The sequence below is a fragment of the Plectropomus leopardus genome, chromosome 16, assembly GCF_026936395.1.
Source record: "Plectropomus leopardus strain MGB_pleo_1.0 chromosome 16, ASM2693639v1, whole genome shotgun sequence".
Taxonomy (NCBI): Eukaryota; Metazoa; Chordata; class Actinopteri; order Perciformes; family Serranidae; genus Plectropomus; species Plectropomus leopardus.
The window spans coordinates 30,509,284-30,533,274 of NC_142191.1; the positions used below are offsets into that span (position 1 = coordinate 30,509,284).

General features: G+C 38.4%; 1 protein-coding gene across 5 annotated transcripts in view; it reads right to left on the minus strand.

The window, feature by feature from the left end:
- LOC121955679 (gamma-aminobutyric acid receptor subunit rho-2-like) overlaps positions 1 to 23,991 on the minus strand; it is a 47,999-nt gene that overhangs the window by 20,916 nt on the left and 3,092 nt on the right. Inside the window, exons 2-6 of one of the 5 annotated variants that reach the window (XM_042503732.2) lie at positions 21,033 to 21,187; positions 20,569 to 20,609; positions 18,185 to 18,368; positions 15,871 to 16,075; positions 12,160 to 12,266 (exon numbers count right to left, since the gene is read on the minus strand). In XM_042503732.2, coding sequence (XP_042359666.1) covers positions 12,160 to 12,266; positions 15,871 to 16,075; positions 18,185 to 18,230 — 358 coding nt within the window. In that variant the 5' untranslated portion in view covers positions 18,231 to 18,368; positions 20,569 to 20,609; positions 21,033 to 21,187. Of the gene's footprint in view, positions 1 to 12,159; positions 12,267 to 15,870; positions 16,076 to 18,184; positions 18,369 to 20,568; positions 20,610 to 21,019; positions 21,188 to 23,991 lie in introns of all 5 variants that reach the window. The other 4 variants (XM_042503729.2, XM_042503731.2, XM_088089866.1 and 1 more) reach the window with 4 other exon arrangements.

Genomic DNA, 23,991 nt, shown 5'->3' on the forward strand with positions numbered 1-23,991 from the left:
TTTGTAGTGTGGTGAAAACTTGTTTTGCGCTCTGTCTTTAAGTGAGAAAGTCTGAAGAGGGAGGAAGTAGTAACAGGTGAATGGGTCAATCTAACACAGGACTTTTCACCAAGTCATAGACCATAGTTGTGTCCTCCCATTTCAATCCAAACCATGATCTTTTCCTAAACACAGTCATGAAATTTTGGTGCCGACATTTGCTTTCACCGTGAACAAATAAGAATATTTTGAAGACACTATGTGATGAGTGGAAACTAAAATATCCCATACTGGTGCTACAGGGGTATCTAGTGCATCATAGTTTTAAGTGACGGGCCGCTGGTCAAGCTGCTGTATCTGATGAGCAGGGAAAGAAAACGTACTATTGGCTCACCAGCTCGTCTCTCACTGTCTGTCTGCTGAGCAGGTGCTGAACAGGTAGTACACACTGGGGTTTAACAGCTTTTTCTCTGCCTGCTACAGCTGATAAAGACACTATGAGAGTGGTGAGAGTGCACCATACGGGTAAAGGTACTGCTGGACAGCTAAACAATGAGCTGAAAGTCACTATACTTGCCATAATTCTCTATGCTGGCACCAGAGCGCCTGCAATGGACCACTATTTCCCCTTGGGTATCAATAAAGTATTTCTGATTCAGATTTCTGATAAAGCTCTGTGCCGACCGAAGCTGCAGACTCAGCTGGTATTCTCTGTAAGTTCATCACCAAAAGTGACCCCATCTCTGTTATCAAAATTTTCAGTGGTGGATTGTTTCATAATGATATTTGTCTCCGGTTAAGATTATTACGCAACCAAAATTAGATATGCAAACATGTTATTTTTATTTTATTAGAAATGCAATGTCAGTTATGCAGTCACTGTCATGATCTGTCATCAGTTCATATCCCGCTAAGCCATGTCCAATAATTCCAAATCATTCCATAAGAAAACTTGCATTAAACAGAACACAGTATTCTCATATTTGTTGTAGCTGATTGGGAGGATTATTTTTAAATTCCCAGTTTGGGATTTACAGTAATATGGAAGAGAATCCTGGTAGCCCTAGCATCAACAGCAACATAAAACACAGCCCTCTGTCATTTGTGTATTAAAGGGTACACAAACCTTTTTTTTTTTAATGCGTCACTGAGCAACTTTCATAGGAATAAATGTGGCCCTGAGGGAGACGTCCGTGGTCTCTGCATCGTCAGAGCAGTTGGGGCAATGACTGTAACAGAGTATAGTGGCACTTTCTACCATTGAAAATCACAAATAAAAGCTTGTAAACCAAAATTTTCATAACTAGACATGTTTCAGCTAGAATATGATCCTAAATCAGGGAGTACTTCAATTGAGATAACATGTTTCCCTGACATTAGCATGTGGCTACATCTAGCGGCGCACTTGCAGTGGGGAACGACCAGGCACAGCTTCACTTTTTCTCATCAGAAATCACCAGGAAAAGCTTCTAAACCAAAATCTTCCAGCAGAAATATTATCTGAAATCCAGGAGAAATGAACATCGGCAACAATTACATGTGTTCCAGTTGTTAGCATGTAGCAGTGTAGGCTTTGTCATGTAAACACAGTAGCAGCAGTATCGTGCCTGGAGCAGAGGACCGTGTAAAGAAATCTGTCATGAGTTGATGGTAACTTCTCATCTCAAAAGTAGAAAAAATGTTGTAAACAGAGTATTTAAAATGCTTTAAAGCTTGAAGTGCGTGCGTGAAATTAAAAAAATGGTTTAGGTATAACGCGTTCCAAATAAAATGTTTTATCACTTTGTGAAAGCTTTATTCATCCTTTTTGGTAAAGTTGCTTCACTCAGAACAATGCAGTTTAATTCCCACTGAAAAAAGTTGTCTTCGGTTTTTTGTGAATGATACATCTAGAGCTGTTAGCGTTAATCACGATGCGATTAAGGTCTGGAATTAATACGTTAATTTTTTAAAAGTGTGTCTTTAAAAGCCTCTACCAAGCTGAGTTTAAAGCTACAGTGATGATAAATGTACCATATAACAGAAGACCTGAGGAATCCATCGGCACCAACTATGTGCTGCTGGCTTCTCAATAAGAGGGCTAAATAATGCTGGCAATGGAAAAACAGCATGCATATTTGAAAGGAGTCCCTTGACTTCTGACCTGAAGATATCTGAATGAAAATGGATTCTGTGGGTACCCATGAATCTCCCATTTTATTGCCATTTGATTCCTGATTAAGACAATCTGGCAACAATTGCTTTACATTTTCAGTGCGGACTTAAAAACCTCTTTGTAAAGTAAAATAATGGAATTGAAAACATGTATGATTAAAATTGCAGTTAATGGTGATTAACTATTGAAATTCTACAATTAATCGCGATTAAAGAAATGAATCGTTTGACAGCCCTTCATTTTTCATTTGCTCCTGTAATTTTATTGCAAAAAAAATCATTGCATCACAAGCATTGCAACACGTGAGTCATTCTTTTTTAAGAAAAGCTACTGGGAAATCAGGTATTTTAGGCCACAACAATCCCCAAAAGATCCTGCAAAATCCTTTCCACGTTTAAGAAGCACTTGAACATTATGTATATGACAGAAAATGAGGAAAAGCATAATAATTTCCCTTTAAAGGCGCACTGACTGCTGTGTATAGTTAATCTGAGCAGCAGTGAGGGTGCCAGCCTTACGTAACAGGTGGCACAGCAAAGCCGCTACCTGGAAGGGGGGCGATCAGCTCGTGCCCAGCTCCAGCTGTCAGCAGAGTGTCCTCCCTACTCTTATTCACACCATATGGCACATATCACGTGCACGACTCAGCAGAGCCTGAGCTCCTGTTGACATGTTGCCTCAGTGGACGTAACACCAGACACCTAGTGAGGAAAAAAAAAAGCCCGGACCAGTGGTGCTGCATGGAGCAGCATGACTCTGCGATCTGGCCCCATCTCAGCTGTCTGCAGCTGGATCGCAGGAGGCCACAGCCAAAATCTGAGCTGAACTGTACTGCGAGGACACAGGGGCGGTATGAAAGGTCTGTCCAGAGGAGGGGTGGAGCTGTGTATGATCCTATGTGGCCGAATGTTCTCTGTGCTTCAATATCTGAAACACTGTCTGTAGACTGAGGCTGAGGAGGTCTGTGTGCGCTCAGGCGGCACAATCAGGCACAGATGAAATGTCCTGCGTGTGGTTTCGCCAGAAGATTTCCGTTTGCTATTTTGAGCTGACAGCATCAGCGAATTATTCCACGTCACTGATTATCAGATGAGACCCATGAATGCGTCATAGCGATGCTCCACATCATAATTCCTGTTGGCCCTTGTAGCCCTCAGTGGCACTTCTGTGTAGCCTGCTTTCAAATGGGGCATGAAGCAAGAGCGCGCTTACAAACATGAACACCACAACACTGAGTATCAACACCGCAGAGGAGCAAACGTTAAAAAAAAATTGGCTCAGTTTCTTTCAAAAACGTGATTAGAAGGCAATAAGCAACCAAAAACATAAATGACCCCCAAAAAAGCAAGAATTTAGTGGCAAAAGGGGAAGAAAATAACCTGACAATTAGCAAAAAAGAAAGAAAGAAAGAAAGAAAGAAAGAAAGAAAGAAAGAAAGAAAGAATAAAAAAGTTGAGTCAAAGATGTAAAACAAGACTGAAGAAGTGCTTAAAAGTTATAATAATTCTGTGACATAATTTTGAATATGTATATATTCAAATATAAGTGATGTTACTCTGGGTTTCAATGCATTGACAAAAAAATGGTAAATTGGTAAAATGTTAAAAAGAAAAGAAAAAGAAATTACCTGAAAATAGCCCTTAAAATGTTAAAATTAAACAAACCAAAAAATACAATCATTTTATATTATTATAAAAATTAGAAATATTTTATTGATATTTTTCCTAGTAATTTGACACTTCTCTAATGATTCTTTCTCTCTCTTCTTTGAGGATAATTTAATATATTAATATATATATAGAAATAATTAATCATTTTCTTGTCACCTTTAACTTTTTTTCAATTTGCAGTTTGCAAGACATTGCATGCTAAGTTGCTGATTGCCTGAGAAAATTTTCTTGGAAAAGTGCTTAAAAAATTCTACAACATAATTTTAAATATGTAATTTTGATAATCATAAACATTATTAGCTCCTTATCTTTTTTCTTTAACATTTTTCCCTATAGCTTCCTTAAATAATAACCTACTAGTTTCTTACAATTTATCATGCAGAAATGTTAATTTGCAAAGTAAATAGTAACTAAAGTTTTCAGATAAGAGTAGACGCATGAGGTGGCAGGAAAAGAAAATACTCAACTAAAGTACCTCAAATCTGTAATTAAGTACAGTACTGGGAGTAAATATACAGAGTTACATTCCATCACTGCTGTAAACAGCACAAGAACAGTGATGTCGCTCAAGGTTTCAAAGTGTTAAAATGCAGAGCAGCCTGTTTACGGGCACTGGCGGCACGCACAACAGGCATATTTATAGTTTCACGGTTTCCTGAGTGTTCCACTAAACCCCAACGGCTTCATTTAACACCACGTCCCCCTCTTTAAAATGGAATTATCGTCCAAGCATTGAGGCGAAAACAAAAGCACATAATCCATATGCATTCACAACATTGCATTAAAGCAAACATTTTATTAGCTACATGTGGGGATTTATCCAGCTACTGAATTTTTTATCAGGCTAATTATTTCAGTCGCTGTGTACATAGACTGTCATTTCTCCCCGTGGATGAAAATTCATAATATCTCTAATTAAGAAAGCAAGGGTACCTAATTATAATTCATCTAAAAATACAGGATGTCAGTGTTGGGGAGGGACATTCATTTTGATGTGTACCAACAAATGTTCAGGCATAATAAAGTGTAAAACCTAAAATTAGGCAACAGGGGAATATTTTACTTGTGGAGGCAATTTTCTTGGTTATTAATCCTATTTTAACTGCATTTGTGATAATTTAATGAAAGTTTGAGTTTCTGAGCAGGAAATTAGCAAAAGAAAAATAAAAGTACAAGAAATAAAGTGCCCCCCGCCCGCAGGGTTGGATCCATCCATTAGACACCTCAGGTGAATTGAGCTGTGGGCATCCTGTGTGTTTCATGTGTTTGGGATTGATCCATTAAATTGATCCATTAAATTGTAAGAAATTTGTAGCTTTAGAAAATGTTAATTTTGAGATTTTGAAAAAATATCATAATTTTAAAAGGGAAGGGAAAATATGTCTAGGGAAAAAAAGAACTTAATTATTTTAGGCACTTCTATTCAGATAATTTCTTAGTTGTTTTTTTTTTTTTTTTAACCTTACCTGATCTTTTCTTTTTTTTGTGTGCAAATTTTCAGGTAATTGTCTTGTTTCTTTCTTCCAAACTTTCATTCATTTCTTTTTTAATTTCTTAGTGCCTTCTTCCCATGTTTATGAAAGAAATCAAGCCAATTTGTTCAGGTTTCAAAGGGTTAAAGCCACTGAGAGGAGAGGTGAAAACAGGTGTTCTACTTGGGAACCTCAGAACATGACTTTCATTTGGATACCTCTCGACACGCACCACCCACTCTAACACTGTTGCAGACCAAGTGCGTCTCCTCAAGGCAACAGCACTCCCTGATGGCAGTGGCCCCCCGCAGCAGGACAATATGTCCCACCCGAGGACCCAGGAGAGGCCCCAGGAATGTAACAAATTGCTCAAGGTGTCAACCTTGCCTTCAATGTCCCCAGATCCCAGGCGAGCTTTCGCTGGACTTGCCAATACCCCATCACAACCCACAGGACTCAAAGGATCTGCTGCCAATGCCTGGTACGAGGCACCGCAGCTCTGAGCTGTTGAGCCATGGACACGGGACCTCCCGGGTACCGGAACGTCTCACAGATGCTCAATCAGATCAGGATCTGGGGGATTCGGAGGCCAGGGTGAAGCCTTGAGTTTTTTGTCACGTTCCTGGGATCATCCTTGAGCAGTTTTTATGGTGTGGCATTGCACACTCTCCTGAGGTGGTGTAATTCATTCACACACACACACACACACACACACACACACACACACCAATACTACAGTATCTGCATGTGTATGCATAGCCAGTTCCATTCCGAAATTCCTGAACTATGTCCGCTCTGTCACTGCTTCCAGCATACGAGCGTGACGCCAAAAGCCACCTTCGGCTGGACGGCGTCAGATGATGAGAACGCGCTCAGACAGAACAGGTGCCGTTGTTATTGTATGCTGGCGGGCAGCTGCAAGGCACCAGGCACGTCCACATGCAATGCGCGCAGGCAGCATCATGTGAGAATGCATCTGGACAGAACCAATTGCATGTGCATGAAACGCTGAAGTACAGCCTCAGCTAATAACGCTGCCAGTAACCATGCTGCCAGTAACCACGCTGCCAGTAACCACGTTCCCATGTAGCTGTGTCTCTGTTTTTTTTTTTCTACACCAAATGTTTCTTTTGCGTAAACCTAACTGCCTGTGACTTTGTTGCCTAACCATCATGACAGTCCATTATGTGAACAAAAGGACCGTGCGACTTTCTGCCCGCTGTGACGTCACGGTAACGGCCTGCGTCATCCCACCATGACGTCATCTTACCATGTGCCTTTGTTGACATCATCATAACGGCATCCCCGCAGCATACACAGCTGATGCAGACGGATACCTAAAGCAGCATGAGAAGACGCGGAAGGTCCTGACAGAGCGTTACCACGTGACGAGTTCGGAGTGAGACGTGTTGGTATGCATGTGTTGTAATCTCATTATTCATTTTATAGCATATTTCATGTAGGACAAAAAAAAAAAAAACGCACAGTGAACATGAGGCTTTCAGGACCTGGACCTCAACAGACCCTTGATCATCTTGAGGTCCAACGCTGCTGCAGATACTCTGGTTTTGGATTTATGTGTATAATTTTTTAAATTTATAAGTATTGCAGAATGCTGGTGCAGTTTGGGCGAATAAAAGCTCCTCGGAGGGAGCCTTGGAGTGTGTAAGGTGCTGTCCTTGAAAGCTGCGTACGCGGTTTGTATCTGGCTGGAAACCTTTGTTGCTTAATTTCCTGTCATCTCTATGGCCACTATCGAATAAAGGCATCAAATGCCCTAAAAGTATTATTTGAAAAACTACTGCAGCCTAAAGCAATAGATCAGTATTTTGGACGTAGTGCTTATATGCCTCATATTAGAGGGTCGACATCAGTCTCACATCTGTATGTTAAGTACAGAACTCATAAATCTCACAGACGGATATCTCTGAACCTGGACACATAAAACCCAAATCTATCTGCATGGGTACATTCCACTACAGGAAGTGAGAAAATGGCTTTCTGTAATTACTCTCCTATCGACTATATAACGCACCACATTAACTGTCCGAGCTGGAAATGTATGCTTTATGTAGTGTGCTCAAAAAATACTGCACACTGGAAGTCTTCAGCTACCGGTTCTGCACAGAAAAGTGTGTTCAGCTCCTCCGTAAATTTGAGGTTTGGCAGTTCTACAGCCCACCAAGACAAAGATCGATTGACAGTGTCGTGCACAGCTTCAAAAATAATTGGCTCACCATATTTCTGATCTGTACCACATCCACACTCAGTGGAAAGGTTTGAGAATTTTAAAGGAGTCCTCACACCCTACAGACCCCGACTCAGTCTACTACTCTCAGGTACAAGACCAGAACATCTCACTTCCAAAACAGCACCTATCCTGAAGCTGTCGGCATCCTAAATGCTTCACTGGTTGTATAAATTCGCACATTTTAACTTGTCAGTTTGAAGCATGAGTCTCATGAGGCGGGTATCCATTACAAGTAATATTTTCAAAATGTTGATAAAACACAATTGCCAGATGACTTTGTTTCCATTGAATAATGTTATGTAACCTGTAACAATGTAACTTGACAGCTAATAAACTGATAAAAAAACATACCCACATTAGGTGGATAACAAGCAACTGGAAATACAGCTGTGTCACTAAAAAAAAACCCACATATGAAAAACAGCCAGAGGTAGCTAAAAAACACCCTTGTTTGGTGGATAAAAAGCTGCTAAAAACAGCCATGGGGTGTTAAAAAAACACCCACATTGGGGGCCTGACAGTTGCTGGAAAAATGGTGGCAGGTTGCTAAAAAATATTTATGTTTTAGTGGCTAATAACCTGCTCAAAAATAAACACAGGTCACTAAAAATCACCCACATTTGGTGAGTAAAACTGCTGGAAAAACAGCCATGGGTTACTAGAGAACACACGCTTGAGGACTCAAAAACAACAGGAAAATTGGGTGACTGGTCACTTAAAACCACATGTTTAGAGACAAAAAAAGCTGCAGGAAATGCAGTGAGGCTTTGCTAAAAAAAATACCCAAGTTGGGGGCCTAAAAGTTGCTGGAAAACAGTGACAGGTTGCTAATGTTTGGCGGCTAATAAGCTGCTAAAAAACTCCCAGGTTTTGCAAATAAAAAGCTGCTGGAGAAAAGGTCATGGGTTGATAGAGAAAACCCACATTTGGGACTAAAAAGCCACACGAAAAATGGGTGTGTGGTCACTAAAAACCAGCCATTTGTACAGGCTAAAAAGCCGCTGGAAATACAGTGAGTGTTCGCAAAAACATCCTTATTTGGCATCTAAAAAGCCAAGGAAAACAAAGCAATGACTCACTACTAAACAGGCAGTTTTGTTGTTTGTTGGTCTCTAACTGTGGTCTGCAGCTTGGCAGGCGTCTCACCTCGATGTCACATCATCCATCATCCCCTCCAACCCCGATGACAAAGTCAGCTCATACACTATGCCACTTTAGAAACACTAATATGAAACATTTAATGCAACATTTTCTTCTGGTGACAGAGCTGCTTTATCACTTACTGATTGAGCTTTGTATGAGGAAAAACTTATTTCCTAATTTTTCCTTTTTCAAAAGATGATATAGGCTAGCTATAAGGTTTTCTGGATACATAACCTGTCTATCATCCTCCTCAGACACAACACTGCTGGTCCTGAAACATAAATCCAGCTTGTAAAGCTTTTACAGACAGTCAGACACCTCAGCTCACAGCTTCACTTTGCAGGAGCCTCATTTGTTGATTCACTCAGTGACGTAATGTAATTTCTACAGATGTGTCTAGACTAGAGGGAGAAAAAAAACAGCCTATATCCATTCCACCTAATGATGCTGGACTGCTCCTCTTTTCATGGATTAGCAGCTGTAAATCCACTGTTGGTTTACCCTGGCTAGATTAGACGGCATTAGACACGATGCTGCTGAGGCTGGAGAGAGATCCAAGAGAGAGGATGCATCTGGTGGTGGAGGGCTTCCTCAGAACGGGTGAAACGAGGGGAAAACGCCCTCTTTCTTTAATGCAGATGTGACTAATGCATGACAGATCTATCCATCCCATCAACCCGAGGCAGACAGGAAGGAGGAGCTCCATAAATAGATGTACCTAGAAAATCACAACTTGATGCGATGACAAATGTTCCGTTCTAACAAACGTCTTCGTCCCCTCCGCTCCTTGCGTGGCTTTGATTTGTGGAGACGCAGCAGGGGAGCGCCCAATGGGAGCGGAGCAGGTGCTCTAATTGGGAAAACACAAACCGTATCCACATTCACGGCTCCACCTGCGCACCATTGATGAAACGAACGTTTCCTGCCGCCGCTCTCTGAGGCACTTTAAACCTGGATCCACATCAGTTTTCTTGTGCTGCCTTCAGATGCCTTTTACAAGCGTTTTAACCCTTTGAACATTGAGCAAATTTAATTTCATTCAAAGACATGGGGAAAAAGGCAATGACCAACTTGGAAAGAAATGTTTCACAAGTTGCAGGAAATCAGTAGATTTAGATTTTTTTTTTTTTTTAAGTTATGGACAAACGACTAGGGAAAAAAAAGCTAGGGTAAACTATATTTAAGATTATCATTATTACATATTTAAAATTATATTGCAGAATCTTATTTACCTTTTTCTCCTCTTTTTCTTCTTTTGTTTGTTCTATTTATTTATTTATTTTGCTAATTTTCAGGTCATTTTCTTCTACTTTTTATTGATGTTTTTGCTAATTTTTGGGTTATTAATTTTTTGCTGCTTATTGCCTTCTTTCCATGATTTTGAAAGAAATCAAAGCATTTTTTTTCTCAGGTTTTTTAAATGGTAGAAGGCAATCAGCAACTTGGCATGAAATGTCATGTAAATTGCAAAAAAAAAAATTGTTGCAAAAGGCAACAAGAAAATGACCTTTAAAAAAGAGTGACAATCATTCGAGAATTATCAAATTACCAGGAAAAATATACAAGACAATATTTATAGTCATTGCAATTATACATTTAAAATTAGTTTATGTGAATAAATATATTTATGATTCATGATATGTACCTTCCAGCACTTTTTCGGGTGATTTCCTGTTTTTTATTTGTTTATTTATTTTTTGTTTGATAATTTCAGGTAATTGTCGTGTAACTTTTTTACCATTATTTCCACACATTTTTTGGTAGTTTCATGCTTTTGCTCAGGTTTCAGAAGGTTTTTAATGACAATTCTGGACATGTTTAAAGGGTTCAAGGTTAACCCCTTGAAACCTGGAGTGACATCAGTTTTCTTGTGCTGCTTTTAGATGCCTTTCACAAGCAATTTGAGCCGTAAAATCCTTACAAATTCGTTTGATTTCCTTTCAAAATAGGAGGCGAAAAGACAAGAAATGTCCCAAAAACATGGCAAGAAATTAGTAAAACCTGACCAGAAAATTACCTAAAAATTAAAAAAGAGCGAATGTTATTGAAAAGCTATCAAAAAAGAAAAAATGTCTTGAAAGCTATATTTATAATAAATGCATATTTTCAACATTATTATAAAATATATTTTATGTCAGTTTTCTGTTTTTAATTTCTAATTTTAATTTTTAACTTTTTTTCTTATTTTCAGGTAATGTTCTCGTAACTTTTTTTTTTGCTTTTTTCTGCTTATTTTTGGGACATATGTGAAGTTGCTTGTTGCCCATGTTTCTGAGAGAAATCAAGCCAGTTTTCTCATGTTTCAAAGGGTTAAAGAAGCAGAAGAATCTCAACCAAACAATCATCATTTCTCTCTTCGGTAACTGTTTTCGGGGATATGGCATCACAACAAAGCCGTTTATTGTGTACATTTGGGCGATGAAACACTCCGCAGTCAGGATTAGTCTGATCGCGACTCAGGAATTTTCTCCCATCCCTGTGCTGACATCCCCATTGGCACATTACGGCGCCGCTCTCGATACCGTTCCCCCAGCAAAAACAGGAAGCGTCCGTGTAAGAGGCTTTCATTAGTAACACTGCAGTCGCTCCTTTTGAAGCCAGGAGGAACCACAGCAGCTGCTGCACACACACTTTCTCCTCAGCCAAATGAGCGCGCTGCAGTCTCACAGGCAGCAGCGGGGCGCTTACACAAGTCGGCTTTTGATGATGTTTGAATAAGACGATCACATTCTTCTTCTTCTTGTGCCGCCGCCGCTGCTGCAGAGGCTGCCTACGCCGGCAAACAAAAGCTGACAGACGCGGGACACAAAAAAAGGGGTCCTCAGTGGGATCCACGCTTCCATCTGTAGCTGCAACTGTGGTCCCAGAGGAGCATGAAATTCACTGTGGGACGTTTCATTTAGCTCGCCACCTCCTCCTGAGCTTAAACAGGAGCCGTTTCTGCCAAATACCAGAGAATGGGACTCTTTAGTTCAGCAAATCAGCGTCTTATTTTTAATTGCCTCCCAAATCCCAGCAGCAGCACCGTTGTCCTGACATTGGACGTGTAAGACAAGGACACACACACACACACATGATTTTGTTCTGACTGATCAGTGTCAGAGCTCGTAGAAACAAGCAGTCAAAGGTGACACAGATGGCCTCAGAGAGGATTTTTCCAGGTTTTTCGACAACATGACCCTCCGCTCAGCTCTGTGTCACAATGTATTTACAGTGTTTGAAGGTTTTTCTTTCTGTTTTCCTTGCCTCGAGGCTGTGAGCTCTGCATCTCGCCTATTTCTGTCCTCTTTAGCTTTGGCAGCGGGATGGAAGAGAGGAAGTGAGGAAAAATAAACCTGCTGCTGCTTTCTCAGTCAGCGTGGCATCAACATTCACTTCACACTCAGGTGAACCCAATCTAATCCTGTTGCTGTGTGGCATCGCTCACACAACAACAAATAACTCTGACACTGTCACTGACATGATCAGCCAGACGTGAGAGGAGCTTACCTGCGAAGGCGGGCCTCATGGTGAAGTCATGCTCGTCGATGCGCAGGAGGTGACTGGTTTTTACTTTTCGGGTTTTGGTTCCATCCGCAACCTTCTTGGACAGAGGACTGAGGACAAGAGGACAGAAAGGAGAGGTTCTGTTAGAGTTTGGTCGCTTTTTTTTTTTAATCAAATGTCACTCAAACAGGAGGAAATAGTGTTAGAGGGATCAACTTGATGCGTTAATGGTAGTGACCAAACGTGTCACCCAATGCAACAGTGTGGCTCACTGATGTATCTTTAAGTAGCCCAGTCACAAGAATAAATTTTTGGCATTGTATGTGTTTTTTAATAACCGTTTGAGACATGTCAAGCCATGTTTGTAGCGACATAAGTGGGCGTTTTTAATGGAAGTTCAGAATATGTCAATCTGTGAACATTAGGGTTCAACAAGTTGTATTAAGTGTATTTATAGCGTTTTCTTCCAGCTGACAATCCCTATTACTAACTTACTGACAGTGATAGAGCGATGCTTCTCAGAAAAGTAGTTTAAGGAGATTTGTAACTGAATTCAAGTACACTCTCAGAACATAAGATGCTCCCAACCAGGTTAAGTTTGACCCATCAGTTTCCATGGTGATCTAGCCAGGTTAAAGAGATCCAGCTTTGTAATACAGGGAACCATGACTTTAGACTAACCTTGCTTCGTAATGCACCCCTCAGGTGTTTTTAAACGACAAAAACGCGTGTGTATGAACAACAGTTCAGGACACGTCTAACTGTGTTTGTAACAACAACAGCGGGTCTTAATGACAAGGACATGCTCATCAGGTGTTATCTCCGGCTGTGTTTGTAGCAACAAAAGTGGGTGTTTGTAGAGACAAAAACATGCGTTTTTTTTAAAACACTAAAACTTGTGAATTAACAATTCAAGCAAGTCCAGCCATGTTTGTTGCTACAAAAGCATTTCTTTTTGCGAATTACAGTTCAACACTTTTAGCTGTTTTTGCAGTGAGAAAAGCAGATATTTTAAACAAATGTTCAGAAAATGTCCAACCACAAAAACAGGTGTTCTTAAGTGACAAAAATGTGTGTTTCCGATATGCTTAGCCATGTTTGTAATGACAAAAGATATTTTAAATGACAGGGATATGCTCATTGGGTGTTTGTAGTCACAAAAGTGCATGTTTCAAGCTACAAAATGGGTGTTTTTAAATGACAGTTCGGGACATGTCAAACCATGTTTGTACTGACAAAAGCAGATAATTTTGACAGCAGTTGGATATTCCAAACTGTCCTTAAAAACACCTGCTTTGGTTGCAAATATGTCTAGACATACTCTCCAGACATATTTATAGCTATAAAAGCAGGTATTCTTACCAACGTTTCACGAAATCACAGTGTGGGACATGTCCAGCCATATTTGTAGTCACAAAAGTGGGTGTATTTTTTTTAACAGTTCAGGAAATGTCAAGCCATGTTTGATGCAACAAAAGTGAGAATTTTTAACAACAGTCTGGGACATTTTTAACTGTGTTTGTAGTGACAAAACTAAGTATTTTTTGACAAATATTAAAGATATGTCCAGCGGTGTTTGTAGGGACAAAAGCTAGTGTTTCTTAATAACAATTTGAGATGTATCCAGCTGTTTTTGTAGTGACAAAAGCAGGTGTTTTTTTTTTCAAATGACAGCTTGGGACATGTTAAATTGTGTTTGTAGTGACAAAAGCAGTTGATTTTTAACATAAGTTCAAGATATATCCAAAAACAGCAGGTGTTTATTTCTAACGACAGTTTGGAACATGTTTGGCTATATTTGTTGCAAAAAATAAAGGATATTTTGTATGACAGTAAGAGACATGTCAAACTGTGTTAGTAGCAACAAAAGCAGATATTTTTATACTAAAGTTAGGAATATGTCAAGAAATATGTAGCGTCAAATGCAGGTCTTTTTTAGCAACAGTTTGGATATGCAGAACTGTGTGTGTAGCGATAGAAAAATAGGTATTTAAGGCCAAAACTGGATCTTTTTCTGATTCTATCCAACGCATTATTATCTACAGCACTGTCTCAACATAAAATTGAAAAGTTTTAACATATCTGCTACATATGAAATGTACAAACTAAACATATCTGTAATATGCAGAAATGCACAACATTTATTGTGGTAATTGGGTTAATTTAATAATGTTTGGGAAACAATAGAGCTCTACGGCACAGAGGATCAGGCTTTGGCAGTGGGATGCATTCATTGTGTGTTTTGCTCTGCACAAGAGATTTGATGACAATAGGAACCACACGATATCAGCAAGCTTATTTGTTATACTTTTCACATTTATACAGCTCTCCATGGCCAAAATGGGGACCTTCATTACAAATGTGAAGCCCTCTGATGTATTTTTTTTCTTTCTTTTTTTTGTTGCTATTTTAATTGTGGTTGATAGTTGTTCTGCAAATTTGCATTGAGCAAAGTTAATTTTAAACCAACTGGTTCTGCAGTAAAAAATAAGATATGGCTCAGATTTATGGCGCCCCACATGCTTGGACTGATCCTGAGTCACAAATTGGGCTGAATTGTCTCTGAAGGAGGGCTGGAACAATTAGTTGATTAACCAATGAACAGATAATTAGCAACAACTGTGACTTCTTTGATTAAACTCATTTTCTAGGAGAAACACTCTCTTCTCCTTACAGGGGTTTTTGCTGGATTTCTGAGTATCCTTTGATAAAAAATTAAATATCTTAGGACTATTGCTAGGACAAAATGGAATTTGAAGAGATCGTCGGGTTTTGTGAGAGTTTAAGCCCCAAGACCAAATTTTAGACAAAAGGAAATAAGACAAAGATCAACCACTCATTAACCAATTTGCAGTCCTTTTTTTTTTTTTTTTTTTTGAAAAATGGAATCAATGGCTGCAGTTGCCAGGACATACATATCATCAATGTTTTGCCAGAAGTCTAAATTCCTGCATGTTTGGTTTGGCTACATGAGAACAAGAGTGTAGCTGCAGCTGAGAGATGTGTGATCCTGTTTGAAAATGACAAAAGTGTGACAGTCAGGGTAAAAAACACACCAGCCAGACAACAGGCTTAAAGAGAATAGCCTGAAATCCCTCCACGTTTCACTCTCTCTCTATTTGGAGCCTCTCAGGGCAATCACCTGAAATAGCCTAACATGCAAAACACTGTATCCGGAGGGGAGGATTTTCTTTGCTGCTGCGAATAAAACGCACAAGTTTTTACGCGCAGTGAAGGACGGTGAGCTGATGCGCTCCGGCTGCTTTTTACTCCCCGTTTGACCAAAAAAATAAACCACATAATGGAAGTGTGAGCGCGGTGTGACGGCTAGTGTTACTTAGTACAACCTCACTGGAGAATATTTTAGGGTTGAAATTAATATGAGCGGGTTTGCACCACGCGCAGACTGCATGTAAAATGCTCTGGGTGTTCTTAGATATGACGGAGAGGAAATCCGCAAAGCTGCTGCCTCACCTAAAATCTTCACTGGCTGCTGTCAAATACGTACATGATAGAAAAAGTATGACATATACACGTTTAAGCGTTATTGGTGTGGTGCGCAGGGTTGTGCGTAAATGCGAGTTTTTTTCAGGCACAATGGAGAAAGCGCGTTTGTTTTCGCGCTCTCCTGTCTGATATCTATCCTATGATGTTCTCTTGAGGTCAAAGTTCACATCAAAATAAAAAATACAAAGAAAGCTCTTTAGGACTCACCTGCCTGGCTTGTGCGCCTCCGCCGGCGCGGACCACCGCTTTTTTCTACTTTTGTGCTTCCTGCACTCCCCGAGCAGGACCAGACACAAGAGTAAAAAGAGAAACCTGGCGTAACACGGCATGCTGAGTTTAAAAGTCCCACAGCGAGTCAGTGAGTGGCGCCTCGGGTTCGCGTGCAAGACGCTCTGTGCACGGTACCATCTTCCTGTCAGAGGCAGGGGGAGAGAGGAGAAAGATGAGTGTGAGAGAGTCGAGGGACTGTGGCGAACAAGTGCGCCGGCTGCTTTGCAAAAGAGAGAGAAACGGGATGGTGAAGTCTGATAAGCGCTCTGATTGGTCTCCAGCCTCCAGAGGGGCTTTTTCTGGCTCAGGAGCGCGCAGCATCAGCACCACATGCAGCGCGCTGCAAAAAAAGAAAAAAAGACAACAAAACAACATGTCCCCCCTGACGACAAGTCGGTTGGAGGCAGAGACACCGCTGGGAGGAGGCAGGGAAACAAGAAAGAGAAAGGAGTATGATGCCACATATTCACATATTTCTGCTGCAACTTTGCTTAGTTTTTTTTTTTTTAATTAATAGGACCGAATATTGACAAAAAAGTGCATTTGCTATTAAAAAAGCATCACTTGATTTGTTATTATTGACAAAGAAAATGCCTGAGAAAGTGGAAAAAGTGAAATTATTTGGTCTCACTTTGAATTCCTCTCATTTCTTTAAGATTTGAACTCTGTAAAAACTTGACTTGATCTTACTTAAAATAATCTTGGAAACAGATTGCAATCTTAATTGATGTCTATTTGTTAAGTTTAGCTAAAATGTAGCCATATTTACTCAACTTTGTGAAGTTGCTTAAAAATGACAAGTTTAATTAGATCAATCTTTCTAAGTCTAAGCAACTCAGATGAACCAAGTTTACTGATCTATATATGTATTCTGCTGGTTGCAGACTAGTCTAAACATGTTTAGAAAACAGAACTTGCAGATCTAACTTAATTGGCAAAATCCTCTTTGTGATGATCAAGTAAAGTCAGACTAACTTAGTGGAGTAGTTAACACAAAGAACAAAGTAATTTCACTTGTCATTTTTAAGTTGCAACATCACAAAATTAAATTACGTTTACTTAAAATTAAGTCATATTTAATTAATTTTGTAAAGTTGGTGCAACCTAATAATAACAAGCGAAATCACCTTATTCTTTCCAAGTGTAAGCAACTTCAGTAAACCAAGTTAGTCTGACTTAACTTGGTGATTACAAGGAGGATTTTGGCAATGATAAAGTTAGGAAATCTGCGAGGTCTGTTCCGATAACATGTTTAAGAAAATACAATATGACTGCGACCAGCAGAATACAGATAGCACAATAAACTTGATTAACTAAGTTGCTAAAACTTAAAAAGAATGCTTTAATTACACTTGTCAATTTTTACTTACAACTTCAGAAAATTGATTATTGATTATCATTTTTAAGTTGACTTAACAATTACATATAAGATAAACATAACTTAGGACTGAGATATATTTCCTTAACTTTTTCAAAACAAAAGGTCTCCTTGATCTTTTAAAATCAAATCAACTAAAAAAATTTACTGAGCATCTGATTAAGTTTACCTAAAATTAATATATATTTACTTAATTTTGTAAAGTTGTGCAATCTAAAAGTGACAATTGGAATTACCTTGTTCTGTTAGTGTTAGCAACTTCAGCAACGCAAATAAGTCTAACTTAACTTGATCATCACAAAGAGGGATTTGCCAACTATAAAGCTAGGAGATCTGTGAGTTCTATTTTGTTAACATAAGAAAATACAAATGTGATTGACTAGTTTGCATCCAGCAGAATACAGATATATAGCAAAGTAAACTTGATTTACTGAAGTTGCTAAGACTTAAAATATCGACTTAATTAAACATGCTATTTTTAAGTTGAAACAACTCCACACATTTGAGTAAATTTAACTAAATTTTAAATACTCTTAAGATTGTAAATTGCAACAACTTCACAAAATTAGGTACATTTAACTTAATTTTAATTTAACTTGATTAGATTTTAAGTTACCAATAAATTAAGACAAATTATTACATTTACTTACATTTTTCAAGGCAATCTGTTTCCTAGATTTTTTATTTATTTATTTATTTTTTTAAAGTAAAATCAACTTGTCAGATTTTACAGTGTGGCAGCATGATGCCACATGTTCCTGATGCAGCTTTGCTTGTTATTCACCAACAGGAAAGCATCTAGAATAGTGTTTAAAACACACTTTCCTATTAAAAGACATTGTCTTAAAAAGTGGAAAAAGTGAAATTATTTACTCTCACTTTCAATTTCTCCAATTTGTTGAGGATTTGAACCCTCCATAGAGGCTGTGGGGTTTGCTCTGGTGATATTTTTTGCAGCGTAGGACAGAGTAAAGGCATCCTCTTAAAGTGACGTAAGCCTTGGATGTCCACATCTGTCCTGCTCTCAGGGCTTCTCTTCTCTCCAAACGCCTGCAGCCTGCAGAGAAAAGTTTGCAGCATTAGTAACCAGCGGAAATGCAATATCTCACCCGATTGGGCCGCATTTCCAACATCCCCCTCACTTTACTTAGGATTAATATTTTTTTATATAAGGGTTTCCTACAAAATTTGCCAAATCCACTTTCCTCTGTGTGATGGCGGAGGACAAAGTCTGCCTGCAGCTGTGGACTGCAGTGTTTCACTTGACAGCCCACAGTTAGCAGAGAACAGAGATCAGCATCTTTTCAACATCTTTTGTAAAACAGATAATGATTTCTGATTGTTTTGGTCGTGACCTTTGCCCTCCGTTATCGAATCACAGAGCCTGTGGTGTCAGCTCTTGTCTCCTCACATGAGCTCTCCGCTCTGCTCTCTGTGGACGCCAAGGAACGCTCTGTTCCCACACTTCAAGTGTTTTTGATCTCAGGAGATTAAAAAGTATTATCCAGACATAACCATGTTTTCTATAGACGACTGTGTCCAGCCAGATGAATGTCCAGTATTCAATGACTGATGACTTTCAGCAAAATGAAAATATTTCACTCTTTCATAAAGGGCTTCTGCATCAATCGTCAGGATGTGCACAGACAAAATGATATAATTTCAGAGCGTTTCTTTAGCTTCAGCTTTGCTTCTCTGTTTGAACTTCAAACACTTTAAAATTCCTTTTAAATAATATAGAAAAAATGGACTTAATTTTTATTAGTAATCAACTTAAAAATATGTGTTCATAATTATGGTAACAGTACATAACACTTTGAAATTCCTTTAAAATAATGTGAAAAACTTAAACTAAAACTTAAAAATGTGTGTTTATGAATATGGTAATTAAATACTTAATTAATATAATTATGAAGACTTGTTTTTAAGTTAATAAGGCATATAGGTTAATTTGTTCCAACTAAGTTTTCCACATTATCTAAAAGAAATTCTAATGAACATAATTACCTTATTTCTGAACTCACATTTTAAGTTAATTTCTCATAAAAATAGAATTGTTCCAACATTTTTTATTTATTTATTTATTTTTTTTACATTATTTAAAAGGAATTTTAAAGTATTGAACACAGTTTAATTTCACTGTAAAATCTGAAGCTGATTTTGTTTTAAAAAATCCAGGAAACCTAATACTTTGAAAAATGTAACAGAATATAACTATTCATCTTAAATTATGCTAACTTTACATCTAATTGTGGAGTTTATTTAAAACATATTAACATTTACTTGATTTTGTGAAGTTGTTTCAACTTAAAATTGACAAGTCTAATTAAATCAATCTTTTTAAGTTTAAGCAACTTCAGTTAACCAGGTTTACTATGCCATACATCTGTATTGTGCTGGCTGTACACTAGTTAAATCATATTTTTATTTTCTTAAACATATTAACAAAACAGAACTCACAGATCAACTGACTTCATGATTAGCTAAATCCTCTGTCATGATCGAGTTAACACAGACTAACTTGCTTTACTGAAGTTGCTAACACTTAGAAAGAACAGGATAATTTCACTTGTCATTTTTAGATTGCAACAACTTCACAAAATTAAGTAAATATATAGCTAAATTTTGAGTAAACTTAATTAGATACACTGTAAATTTTACACATTTGTTTTACTGTTAAAATATTTTGTTTTAACAAAAGGTAAAACAATAACTATCATTGTGTTTACTTTATATGTAATTGATAAGTCTACTTAAAATTGAGTCATACAAGATTGTATGAGGTTGTTGCAACTTAATAATAACAAGTTTAATTAAATCAACATTGGTTGACTAGTTTGCAACCAGCAGCTGACATATAGCACCGTAAACTTCACAAAATAAAGTTCATCCAGGAAAATTTTGAGTAAACCTAACACTTTCATATGAAGAAAACATGAAATAAGATTTCTAGTTATATTAACTGTCCCTTTTTAAGGAAATGGGTTTAAGATTATTTTAAGTAAAATCAACTCATCAGATTTTACCATGTCATAGATAAATACATGTAAATATGTGCAGGGCTCCCAGGGTGATAAAAAACCCAGAAAAATCATGGGTTTAGTCAAAATCATTGAGTGTTTTGGAAAAGTCATTTAATTTTCTTGTGTATAATGAAATTATAACAGTAATCTTCTAAAGATAACCTTCCAGTAAATGTAACATAACTGAAAAATAATTTTCTCTAGCAGACAACATAATGGATTACCATCACCTACGTTTTCTCATCTCTCCCTTTCTGCATGCCTGCCAGCTGAAACTATGGAGGGGGGGGGGAAAGAGAGAAAGAAAAGAAATCAGATTTGTATCTGATATTTTGAAACAGCAAGGGGTGCAAGAAAATAAGTTAAAATAAAAATGATGGGTCCTTGGAGAAGTTTGCCTGCAACAAGTGATAAATCTTGGAAAAGTTAAGAAATTTTGTCCATGAAAATGTGCGGGGACACCTGTATATGTGATATGACTGGCTTTCAGAGCAGGAGTGAGTCAAGTCTCAAACTGAAATCAGGGAAAACAAGTCACAAGTGACAAGACTGGTTCACAGAGGAAAGGACTTGAGGTCTGCACTTGGAAGGTACAGTAGAACAATTAATAATCTTGACTCTGGAAAATAGACAGGCAAACAATCCAAAGGTGAGGTCAAAAAACACAAGCAGAGGTCTAACTAACCTGGAGAACTTACACAAGGAAGAACGCTGGAACGCTGAACACAAGGTCCAAACATGAACTGGCACAGGAAGCAGACTAATACAGGGGGAAGAGGGGCAACTGGACACAGGTGAAACACATCGACACAATCACAGAGGCAGGAAACACACGAGGGCAGGAAGTGGGCATCTGAAACAAGAGGAGAGGTGACTAACAAAATAAAACAGGAAATGAAACAAAAAAATGAAAACTATGAAAAACCATGGATGTATTATAGTGAAATTGTGAAGAAAAAAAAACCCAGGTAACTTGTTAAACGTTTTCGAGCAAACATGTTATCAAGTCTCTTCAAAATAAAGTCTGAAGTCCTTGTTGGAAAATCACACTCAAGTCTCAAGGCTGAATAAAGTCTGAGGTCTTCTCAATACTAAGTTACTGAAACAAATCTGCTGAAACAAGCCATTCACAACTCAAGTCAGTCAAAAACAAGTCAGTCTAGTTTGAAATCCTGTCAGAGTCTCAAGTCAAAGGCAAGTCTCTAGTCAGTCAAAACACGTCAACTCTCAAGTTAACCCTTTGAAACCTGAGCAGATTACCTAGAACTTCGCTTAAAAAAAACAAACAAAACTTAAAACGTAAAACGTAAACACTGTCATAATTCTGTAACATAATTTTAAACATGTAATCATTATAATTACAAAGAAACAGGAGTTTTTCCCTAGCTTTTTTCCCTATGTATTTTTAGCTTTAAAAAATAAATACATTTGTAAATCTATTAATTTCTTGCAATTTGTAGAACACTTCTCATCAAATTGCTCAATTCCTTTTATCCTATGTTTTTGAAAGAAATGACACCAATTTGCTCAAAGGTTCAAATACTTGTGAAAGGCTTCTGAAATCGACACAAGAAAAGTGATGTAACTCCAGGTTTCAAAGTTAAATACCGACACCTGGTGGACAACTGATGGCCTTTGGCATCAGATCCAGAGGCACCCTTTAGTGTCGGTATAAGACTCAGTGGGCCACATCATTATTAGATGCTCTGAGCAGCTGATGTAGTATCTAGAGCAAGAAACTCCACGTAGGGCTGGAGCCAGGGGCAGTGGATGGGTTTAACAGACATAGGACTTCCATCCTGGGAACTGCTGTTTGTGTTCCTTGTAAACCCTAAACTCAACATTGAGTTTTTAAATATGAAATATAGTGTGTCATGCTAAGTTCGTGATGTATTTCATGTAACACAAATGTCAATGTCAAGTATGTTTAAGTCAGACTTATATCAAACCATGTTCTTTGAAAAAAAAATCCTTACCGAGCACTTTTGGGCCAAACCATTACCTTTCCCTAACCCTAGCCAAGTGCTTTTTGTGCCCAAACCAAAGCAGATCTTAACAGCAGAGTTGTCACACCATAAAACAATGAGATAATACTCTCAAAAGGCAACCAAGAGTTTCACAAATCTAGGGTCACCACCGAGCCAAGACCTCTCCCCAATATAACATTTGGTTATGAAAGTAAACCTACATTGATTTAGTTTATTTTGAAAGAGACTGTATGCATATTACAAGTGAAAACTTAAGACTTTCTGAAAAAACAGAAGTTTATTTTGAAAAGAAAGCTAACAAACTGAAAGTGAGTTGCCTTGTCTTACATAAAACTGGTGCCAGAGGGAAAACTAGAGCATCATTGTTTTATGTGTAACAGCGACCCAAACTGATGCTGACAATTTGGAGAGGAGAACGTGTTGGCTTAGCATCAGCATGTTAGCGTTCAGCTCAAAGCCAAAATACAACCCCAGAGAGCCAGTAGCAAAACTGGTTTTGTTTTAACATCAACTTCTTCAATCTACAGTATACTTAGATGGCAGTGAGAATGAGCTGAAAAATCAGTCAAACTCAAGTTCAAATGGCCTAAGAAAGGAGAAATAGTCTTATCCAGATGGACATCTCAGAAACACAAAAGAAAAGCTAATTCCCGGTCCGCCATCTCGCCTCTGAAATCTGCCATAATCACTGCATAGTTGATTGTGATTATTCACTGTATGTAATGTAATAATGTACACACACACACACATTAAACCCTGTAAAATGACCTGATCCATCAGTGGGAGTATTTAGAGCAATGCTACATGTTCCCTGTAGGATGTGTAGGTAAAAGAAAGACATTATGAAAGCCGGCACATGGCAACTCATATTTTTTTTAATTGAGGTGATTCATTTTTTGTTTATACCCCAGTATAGCAGCCTTGGGCACAATAAGTGAGGAGGCAGCTTTGCGATTCAAAGAATATGGCTATTTTTAAAGAATCTCTGCTGCCTTCAAGTAATACCTGGACACATGTATGAGATGCTGCTCAGAGAAAAGAAAAAACACCACCTCAGAATTGCTCCTCTCAACAGGTTGACTGCTACGATTACCTCGGAGCTATCTGTATGCTGCCGCGTTGTTGTACGTGTCAAAAAGCCGTCAGCTACGATGTGCGAAGAATTAATTGAAATAGCTTCTCGGTTCCTCTGAGTCTCATCAGAGTGATAAACCCCTTCTCAAAGAGGGTAAACGTTAGACAGTGTTTGGGTCTATTTATACAAGCTGGGGAGGAAAAAAAATCACTGTTTGCGTACTGCTTCTTAGAATGCAAGCCAAACAAGAGATTAATGCACAGGGACGTGGTGTGAATATCATGAAACAGAAGGGGAGGCAGGGAGAGAGGCAGAGAGGGAGGAAAGATACAAATGAACGGGTTTGGAGTGACCGCAGAGAGACGACGCCCTGATGCCAGTAAAGTATAGACAATCTGTTGTAGGTGGGAGAGCAGAATCAGATTAAGAATCCAATGAATCATGTAAACAAACTGTTGGCTGTAGGTGTTTCCCGGAGACCCAAAGTCATGTTTACTGGTGCAAATAATCCCTAAAATTATCTCACCAGTAAACATGGCAGTAGTGAGAACAGTTCAAAGCACTCTGCCTTCATGCTGTGCTTCAGTAAACATG